At 37.5% G+C, this 10,380-nt stretch overlaps 1 protein-coding gene across 1 annotated transcript; it reads left to right on the forward strand.

The window, feature by feature from the left end:
- The first annotated feature begins 7,264 nt into the window (after positions 1 to 7,264).
- Positions 7,265 to 10,134, forward strand: LOC131900905 (zinc finger protein 120-like). Its single transcript, XM_059252225.1, has 5 exons — positions 7,265 to 7,273; positions 7,371 to 7,497; positions 7,896 to 7,956; positions 8,901 to 9,919; positions 10,094 to 10,134. Exons 1-5 carry the CDS (start codon positions 7,265 to 7,267, stop codon positions 10,132 to 10,134), a joined length of 1,257 nt encoding a protein of 418 aa, XP_059108208.1.
- Positions 10,135 to 10,380: the final 246 nt, after the last annotated feature.

Genomic DNA, 10,380 nt, shown 5'->3' on the forward strand with positions numbered 1-10,380 from the left:
TGAGGTCACTACAGGATTCCCAGGTCCCCAGAGTCATGCTAAAAGAATGTCGGGAAGGGCATTTCCAGGGAGATGAATGTCTGTGAGCATGTTGTGTGGGCGTGTCTGTGAGGGACTTGTCTGAGGGTACAATTGGAGATTGCTGTGCTTATGAGGAGATGAGCAAAGGAATTTCTTCCTGGTTTGTCTCAGAAAGAGGGTGTGTTTAGTAGGTGATTTTCAGGCTTGGCCCAGGGAAGTAGGAAGGCAGGGCTGGACAAGCTTACAGGCCCTGTACACTACCCCAGCTCTTGTCTTGTTTTCCTAGAAAGTTCGTGGAACTGAAGGAGATGTTCATGGTGTATCACCTAGCCTGACCATTTGCAGCCCTGGAATTAGTCCATGGAGATCCCCAGGACCTGAATCAAGCTGGGCAAGGTGTATCAATCAGGGTAGATGATAAAACCCAGAGAGGTGGTGGTCATAGTGCTGCTGCTGTAGTTGTTAGGGGTCACAGGATCCTCACAGCAGCCCAGGAACAGCTAGCCATAGTCATATAGGTGAGAACCTGATGCAGGGAAAGTTAGGTATGTGTCCACCTACCATTTTAAAGGACCTTCCTGCCCCCAGGTTACCTTCTAATTCATTAGCATCTAAGGCACTCTGCAGACACTTTGATTCCAAATTCTTTCCAAATACTTCCTGTTGCCCAGGTGCTTTACAGAGTTGTCCATGGGTCCCCACTTGTCTCTAAGATTTCAAGTATTAATAGAGTCTTGTAATGTTCCATAAGCACTATATAGCTTAATGGATAATACATATTGAATATTTTAAAACCAATCACAGGAAACATTTCTTTGTATACTATTATTCAAAGCTTGACAGTTTTCTGAACTAGATGGAACTTCCAAACAGTTGTCTTTATATTCACTTAAACTTCAAGCAATCTGAAAGAGGGAGAAATTTTATACTGTTTGCATTCCTAGGTTGTTTTCCTCCATCCAGTCATTATATAAAATTAATTTCAATCTTTTCTTGAACTTCTTCTAATTTAGAACCATTTTAAACTGTTTATTAGAAAATAGAGGTATTTATGAATTTTGTTTTAATGCTAAGACTCCCACAAAGGAACCTGAAATAATACCTATAAATGTAAATACAGAAGCTACCAGTAACCTAATGAATTTTTAAGAATGTTTTTCTAAAATACAAGTATTTTAGAAATTTCTCAAGAATTGAATTGAAATTTATGGACTATCACTCTATTTTTAATCTTACTGGAGTCAAAATAAAATGAGATTGTTGATAAACAATTTCACTATTATCTATTGTGCTATCCACACAGTGAGTTAAATACCTGTTGTTGTATGTTACATGAAATAAAGAATGACTAGAGTGGATTACAAGCATTTCTATTAATAACACACTAGGAGCAACTACATAAGCCTATACATAATATGAGTCTATCCAAAGTAAAATTAGCAGTGTATCTCATAACATTTCCTGTCTGAAGGGCAATGAATTATGGACTGCCTAAGTTAGGGTTTCTATTGTTGTGAGGAGACACTATGAACATGGCAAATCTTATAGAGGAAAAACATTTAATTGGGGTGGCTTACATTTTCAGAGGTTTAGTCCATTATCATCATGGTGCAACATAGAGGCATACAGGCAGACATGGTGCTGGAGAAGGAGCTGGGCATTTACTTCTTGACCCAAAAGTAACAAGAAGTAATCTGGGTCACTTGACAGTTTGAACATATATGAGACCTCAACGTTCACCCCCCCACAGTTACACAATTTCTCCAACACAGCCACAATTCCAAATAGTACCAATCCCTACAAGCTTATGGGGGAAAATTCCATCCAGAGTACCATAGGCACAAAGTACTAATGTTCACAAAGATGTATTATTACGTACTTCTGTGTGAGGAAACAATGTACCCATATTATTGAGAAAGACTAAGAGTATAAGTTTGTTTCTATATCATAATTTATTAGACCTTGAAAATTTTGGAAGGGCCCACTAAGGCCTCATGATAGATTACATGAAGTATTCAGCTTACATTTAACCCAATGTTAGAATAAGGACAAAGTTCCTGCTTGTCAAATTAGACAGAGAAGCTAATGAGGTGCTTTTTAACTATCAGTTATGGTTTTTGAGATGCCTGTTTCATAACTTTGCTTCCAATAACTAGTACAAGTTAAACTTTTATTTTTCCTAATTTTTCAGGGCAAAATGAAAAGCCCTACCATTATTAATTCCAAGGCATATTGGTATATTATTTGTTATTCATGGTCAAATATATATGTGAATCAGAAGCCCAATTGGAATGAGCATAGTAAAAAAAGTATCTTAGACATGTAAACATAGCTTAGTCATTAACTTTACTACACCCAAAGTTGTACCTCATAAGAAGAACCCCTGCCGGGCGGTGGTGGCGCACGCCTTTAATCCCAGCACTCAGGAGGCAGAGCCAGGCGGATCTCTGTAAGTTCAAGGCCAGCCTGGTCTCCAAAGCGAGTTCCAGGAAAGGCGCAAAGCTACACAGAGAAACCCTGTCTCGAAAAAAAAAAAAAAAAAAAGAAGAACCCAGTGACATCACTCACTCAAGACAAGCTGACGCAGTCTCAGAACCCAATAATTCCCACTGGACAGTATATAAGCAGAAATCATGAGTAATGCTTTATACATCTGGAGAGATACCACGTTGATCTACCCTGCATCTAGAAAGTCTACCCCAGGATCCTGACCTTCAAAACAGATGTATGTTAGAGACTGGACCTGACCTTTAGAAAACATATTTAGAACAAATGAGAAGCCTTCAGGAAGGAGTCTAAGGACCTTAGTTAGGAATCAGGAGTGTGAACTTTGCATGATGACCACCAGCATCATAAAATATAATTTTTGTCACACTAACTACACGTATCTACCTTCTTGCTCATGACATTACTATTTCCTCACTTCCACTCCAGCATTTGTTGTCAGTTGTTTGGCAGGTCTTGCCCATTCTTATTGCAATTACCACAACTCTTTCTAACAGACCAAAACCACAATCTATAAAAAAAGCAATAATTAATAATATCTATAAGCTCCATAACTCTGATAGTAGCCAATATAATGAGAGTTTTAAATACAAAACAGTAAATACCTCAAAACAATAGTTATGAGATTATTACCTTATAACATTTCCAGTTTTACCAAGGAGCTCACCTATGAGGATCATCCATGTTGTCCCAGAACATTACAAGTCTCTATCAATACCTGAAGTCTCAGAGACAATTGGGGATCCATGGAAAACTCTGTAAAGCAGCTGGGAACCAGGAAGTATTTGAAAAGAATTTGGACTCAAAGAAGGGTCTGGAGAGTGCTTTAGAGGCTAAAGAATCAGAAACTGTAGATAAAGCACTCACCTTGTGAGTGTTCTAATGATATTTTGTCTCAAACAACAAAGCAAATTATATTCAACTCTCTCTCTCTCTCTCTCTCTCTCTCTCTCTCTCTCTCTCTCTCTCTGTGTGTGTTTCTGTGTATTATTGAGGAATGTCTTACTATCATATTTACTACATAGGCCAAACTTGCTTGAATTCAAAAAGAACTGCTTGACTCTGCTGCCATACTAAGCTATATTTATTTCTGAGAATGATTTGACAGGAACCAGTGGCTGACACATAAAATGACTTTAAGAGATATTGTCCTGAACCATGAGACCTCTGCTGAGGTTAAGCTGGCACACATCAGTGCATTTTAAAGTGCATTTTGAAAAATGATTTCAGAATGAGACAATGCAAATTAGAGTTTCAAATTTATATTTGAGACAGGGTTTTTTGTGTATCTCTAGCTGTCCTAAAACTCAGAATATAGATGACACTGGCCCCAAACTACCATAAGTCTGCCTGCATCTGCTGACTAAGTATTGGAATAAAAGGTGTGTGCCAATCATCCAATTGTAATTTTATTATTTATTTGCTTATGACCATTTATATGTGTGTTCTCATTTATGTGTGGATACGTGTATGTGTGTTGTGGTTTGGGTATAATAGTCAGAGAAATATTTGGGTGTTGATCTTTTCTCTTCTGCATGTTTGAGACAGGGTTTCTATTTTACTGTCACATGCAAATAAACATGCAAGATTTCTTCTGTCTTCCTTTTATCTTGCCTTAAATTTAGTGGATTAAAAGCATGCATTGTTGCAACTGTTTTTATAGTACAGAAGTAAAGCAATAGTTGCAAGGTGGGTACTTTATCTGTTAAACCATTTTCACAGCCCTGAAGTTCAAGTAGAGATTTTTGAGTGCATCTGTTTTAAGACATAGTCTCACATTCTAATGCTGTCTAGCCTCGAACTCACTAAGTAGTAGATAGGCTGGGCCTGGAGCTCAAAAAGATCCATTTGTTTCTGCCTCATGTGACCAGATGTGGATGAAAAGAGATTTTTATTATGGATATAGCATAGATATTGGTAAGAAGAAGGGAACTTGGGAAAATGTCATCTTGTGAGGGAGAGACGCACTTAATTAATACAGAGCCTTGTTACAGTTTTGGGGACTTTGTAAGTTCCATTTCAGTGAGTTTTTAGGGTGTTTCTCTTTGTGCATCTTTCTCTTCTCTGTGTCTCTATGTCTGTCTCACTTCTTTTCTTTGACACCACAAGGGGTAGAAGTAGCAAGGGAGAGACATGTAAAAAATATTTCATGGATAGAGCAAGTTAAGCCCTTTGAGACTGAAGCCTCACCTCTCTGAAACAGAGTTACAGGATTTGCTGTCTTCTCTCACTGTGTTTACATTTCAGTCGTTCTTTTTCATTTTTATTTTTTTCTGTCATACAATACATCCCAACTGCAGTTTTCTCTGCATCCACTCCTCCACGTTCTCTCCATTGCTCCTCTCTTTACCAGGTCCACTCTTCCTCAAATTCCCTTCAGAATAGAGCAGATATCCTAGGGTTATCAACAAAACCATGCATAACAGGTGATAAGTTTAGGCAGGAACCCTCATATCAAGGTTGGACAAGGCAAGCTAGTAGGAGGTACAAGATTTCAAGAGCTGGCAAAAGAGTCAGAGACCCCCCCCCAACTTCCACTGTTGGAAGTTGCACAAAAACACCAAGCTATAAAATGGTAAAATATAGGCAGAGGAACTGGTGTGGACACATGCACTCTGTGATTACTGTTTCAGTCTCTGTGAGCCCCTATGAGCCCTGCTCAGTAGATTCTCTGGGCTGTGTTCTTTTCTGTCCTTTTAGTTAGGAAAATGTTTTTGAAATTTTTTTCTGGGCTTTTGAGCTGAGATATTCCTCCTTCTATTCCTATTATTCTTAGGCTTGATCTTTTAATAGTGTTCCAGATTTCCTGAATGTTATGTTTCACCAGGACTATGGTTAGTAGTCCCACAAACTAAACAACCAAAGCATGTATGCAGAGGACCTGACATAGAGCCTCACAGGCTTTATGATTGCCACTTCAGTTTCTCTGAACCCCTATGCACCCTGCTTAGTTGATTCTGTAGGCCAGGTTTTACTTGTTTCCTCAACCCTTCAATATTCTGCAATACTCATTCCCTCCTTCCACAGCATTCCTAGAGCTCATCGTCATGTTTGGTTAGAGAATCTCTGCACATGCTCTCATTATCTACTGAAAGAATCCTCTCTGGTGACAATTAGGCCAGGTACCAATCTTGTATTATAAAGGAATATAGTTATAGTTCATCTCATTGTTTGTTCCCTAGTCAGTTTTATTTGGTTCTTTCCTGTTCTCTGAGTCATCCAATACCAGTTCCTGTCCATCTATGCAGTATCAGGCATGGTCCTCCTCTCACAGCTTGGGCATCAATTGGGCATCATTGGTTAGCCACTCTGAGACACCATTGCCCCAGGACAACATTCAGCCAGGACAAATATCAGCTGAAAGTTTTGTATCTGGCTTGGTGTTCCAGTCCTACCACTGGGAGCCTTGTGTGGTTACAGAAGATGGTTGGTTCAGCCTCTCTATTCTTATTTTTTGGTTTTTCGAGACAGCGTTTCTCTGTGTAGCTTTTGGAGCCTGTCCTAGATCTCACTTTGTAGGGAAAGTTAGCCTCACAGAACTTTGTCTGCCTCTGCCTCTTGAGTGCTGGGATTTAGTGTGTGTGCTACCACTACCCAGCCAGCTTCAAAATTCTTGGTTACTAAGAGTCCTCACTAGGGTTACCTTTGAGGGTTCCATGAAGTTTGCACTGCACTGTTTCCATATCTTCTGCTAAAATCTCCCCTATTCCAGTTGTTTCTCCTTGTCTTCTCTGTTTTTTCCTAACTCACCAGAACTTTCCTCTTCCCATCTACCAACTGCCTCCAGTGCACCCACAAAATCTATGCTATTTACTTTTCCCAGTGAGATTTATGCATATACCCTAGAGGTGCTCTTGTTACTTAGCCTCTATACATCTATGGATTGTACTATGATTAACTATGGTTACTGTGATTATACTTTACTTAACAACTAATAATTATGTATAAGTGAGCACAACATGTTTGTCTGTGTGCTTCTGGGTTGTCTCACAAAATATAATAAAGAACTCAGGAAAACAGACAATAACAAACCAATCATTGCAATTATAATGGGGCACACCTCTAAACAGAATTCACAATTGATGAATCTAAGTGCCTGAGAAACACTTGAAGAAATGTTAAACATCCTTAGCCATCGGGGAAATGCATATGAAAACTATTTTGAGTTTTCATCTTACACTTGTCAGAATAGTTAAGATCAATAAAGTAAGTGACAGCTAATGCTAACAAGGACATGGAGCAAGGGAATCCATTGCAGTCACAAGTTCAAATCAATATGCAATCCTCAGAAAATTGGGAGTCAATCTACCTCACGACCCAGCTATACCACTTCTGGACGTATACGCAATGATGCGCCTCCATCTTACCACAAGGACAATTGTTCAACTAGGTTCTGGCTGTCTTGGATCTGATTCCATAGACTATTCTGGCATTCCACTCAGAGGCAGATATACCTGTGCCTGACTTTGGAGTGTTGGGGTTAAAGTCATGAGCCAATACGCCCAACTTGTCCTCTTATTTTTCTTCTCTGAAGTTAGTCAGTAATTGTTCATACAATTTCTTTCATGTGTATTCTGTATTGTTTATCTCTTTACTTGTCTCTCTATGTTTGTTAATAGGCTTTTCTATTTCAAGGTGATATCCCATATAAAGGGTACAAAAATGATAGAGGTGACCCTCCTATTGAGTTTCCTTCTAAAGTGACCTGGTGATTACATTATAATATGTATATCGTGTAATGAGTGTGGTAGGCACCAGAATTGTATGAATATACTGTCAAAAGATACATTCTCAATGCTGTCAGTATCATATTTTTTGTTGCACACATATATGGAATATTTTAGAATGCAGTGACATATGATGATGTGCATGTCAACTTCACTTGGGAAGAGTGGACTTTGCTGGATTCTTCCCAGAAGAATCTCTACAAAGATGTGATGCTGGAGACCTACAGGAACCTCACTATTATAGGTAAGACTGAATTTTTGTCACATTTTAAAATAAGGGAATACCAGGTGGCAGTGGTGCATTTCTTTAATCCCAGCACTTGGGAGACAGAGCCAGATGGATCTCTGTGAGTTAGAGGCCTACCTGGTCTACAAAGTGAGGTTGAGGACAGACACCAAAATCTACATGGAGAAACCCTGTCTCAAAAAACCAAAATTAAAAAAAAAGAAAAAACAAAGAAGAGTGGTAAGATAAAGATAGGGAAAAAAACTGTTTCTTGGTTTTGGGTGCTCTTCCAATGTTTGATTGAGAAAAAGGAATGAATTGAATACATCAGGTATGTTTCTAAGATTCACTGAAGATAGTAACTTAAATTTCACACAATTTTAAATAATATACACTTCTCTGGGACTACATTTTAGGATACAGTTGGGAAGACCATAATATTGAAGAACATTTTCAAAGCTCTAGAAGACATGTAAGGTAATTTTCTTGTGCAAGCTGCTAAAATATGCCTGTTAAAAAACTGCAATGTGTTCTGGAAATTTTAAACAAAGCAACATTGTAAATAAGTACAGCTTAAAGTATATTGATGATTATTGCGTTCTCACAGATCCATAACCCTCAACATCAGGCACCTGACTTGCATTTGCAAGGCATTCTTTAAAAACAATGTCAAGGAAACAATGCCTCAAATGATGTTACCATTAGAATCATAGAACCATGAGAGCTATGCTATAGAACTGTCAGTCTTTTTATTTCACAGCGTTCATATTACAAAAGATACACATAGTGAAGAGGTGATACATATATTTTCAAAGTTTTCTACTAAGCAAATAGCCCATAGTAAAGCTGGTGTAACTCATATAATTGTTGTGATTGTGCTGTTTAGTGATTGGGACAGTTGAAGTCAAGAGTGAAGCAGAATTGTTGTGGGGAAAGCTTAATTCATATAACACAGGTCTTTGAGGACAGAAAGTCTTTTGTGTCTTTCAATGTGAAAATTGAATTCAATGTGAAAATCTTTTATTTGTTTTTCCTCCTTTACAAGGTATATCATATGTCACAATGGAGACAAGTTATATGAGCATAGGGATATGGAAGGTATAATATACCTCACTCTGAGAACAATTAGAAGATATGGAGCAGTCCCCACATTGAATATAATTTTTAAATTTGATTCTAGTATATAAGTAATTGATTTTCTTGCTTCATTGTTAATATATCAAAAAACTAACACTACAAAGAAGCCCTATGAGAACTAGGACTGTATAAATAAAACATGGGTGTAAAAACAATGATGAAAACTTAAAATCTGATTCCTTTTTACAATTAGACCAATTTGTAAATTGAATTTATAGAAACATAAAAAGTCAACAGTGCATTGATTGTAGTAAATATTTTACATATTCCAATTATCCTTGCAGGCACGAAAGAAGTCAAACTGGAGAGAAACCTGTATATACTGAATATGGTAAAATCTTTGCATATGAGAGTCATCTTCAAAAGCATGAAAGTGCACATACTAGAGAGAAACCCTTTCAGTGTAATCAATGTGTTAAAGCCTTTGCTCATCACATTCAACTTCAAAGTCATAAAAGAACACAAACTGGAGAGAAACCCTATGAATGTAATCAGTGTGGTAAGGCCTTTGCAAAACACGGTACTCTTCAAATCCATGAAAGAACACATACTGGATTGAGACCCTATGAATGTAAACAATGTGGTAAAACCTTTGCACAGAACAGTCATCTTCAAATGCATAAAAGAACACATACTGGAGAGAAACCCTATGAATGTAATCAGTGCAGTAAAGCCTTTGTATGTTATAGTGCTCTTCATTTACATAAAAGAACACATACTGGAGAGAAACCTTATGAATGCATTCAGTGTGGTAAGGCCTTTGCACAACACAATTCTCTTAAAATCCATAAAAGAACACATACTGGAGAGAAACCCTATGAATGTAATCAATGTGGTAAAGCCTTTGCTCATCACACTACTTTTCAAATCCATAAAAGAACACACACTGGAGAGAAACCCTATGAATGTAATCAATGTGGTAAAGCTTTTGCATGTTACAAAAGTCTTCAAATGCATAAAAGAACACATACTGGAGAGAAACCCTATTTATGTGATCAGTGTGGTAAAGCCTTTACACAACTTAGTACTCTTCAAACGCATAAAAAAATACACACTGGAGAAAAACCCTATGAATGTAATCAGTGTGGTAAAGCCTTTACACAACTTAGTACTCTTCAAACGCATAAAAAAATACACACTGGAGAAAAACCCTATGAATGTAATCAGTGTGGTAAAGCCTTTGTATGTCATGGTAATCTTCAAAAGCATCAAAGAACACATACTGGAGAGAAACCTTATGAATGTAATCAATGTGGTAAGGCCTTTGCACAGCATCGTACTCTTAAAATGCATAGAAGAACACATACTGGAGAGAAACTCTAGGAAAGTAGTCAGTATGGTAAAGCCTTTTCACATCATAGTAATTTTCAAAGGCATAAACAAACACATACTGGAGAAAAAGTCCTTTGAATACAATCAGTGTGTTAAAGCCTTTGCACGTATCAGTAAACTTTGAAATCATGAGAAAAAAAAAAACATACTGCAGAGAAACCCTATAAATTTAGTCAGTGTGGTTAATTTTGCACATTATATAGGAGAAAAACTGTATGTGCAGCCAATCTATTAAAGCCTTTCCATATGACAATAGTCTTTGACTATCTGTAAAAGATACTGAGGGCAACTTATTATGAAGTATCTGGTAAGATATTTATCCAACACATTTATAATCATTTACAGTAAAGTATGTATTCTGTAGGTAAATATTTGACTGTCATCAAACTGTTCAAGCATGATGTTGTCCAATTTTATGTTGTTTGTACCAGC

This window comes from Peromyscus eremicus, unplaced genomic scaffold (genome assembly GCF_949786415.1).
Source record: "Peromyscus eremicus unplaced genomic scaffold, PerEre_H2_v1 PerEre#2#chrX_unloc_1, whole genome shotgun sequence".
In the NCBI taxonomy this organism is placed as follows: domain Eukaryota; kingdom Metazoa; phylum Chordata; class Mammalia; order Rodentia; family Cricetidae; genus Peromyscus; species Peromyscus eremicus.

Coding starts and splice junctions, on each gene's coding strand:
- LOC131900905 (XM_059252225.1), top strand. Junction 7,498..7,895: donor CAGGAACCTCACTATTATAG/GTAAGACTGAAT, acceptor ACTACATTTTAG/GATACAGTTGGGAAGACCAT. Junction 9,920..10,093: donor TAAAATGCATAGAAGAACAC/ATACTGGAGAGA, acceptor AAAAAAAAAAAC/ATACTGCAGAGAAACCCTAT.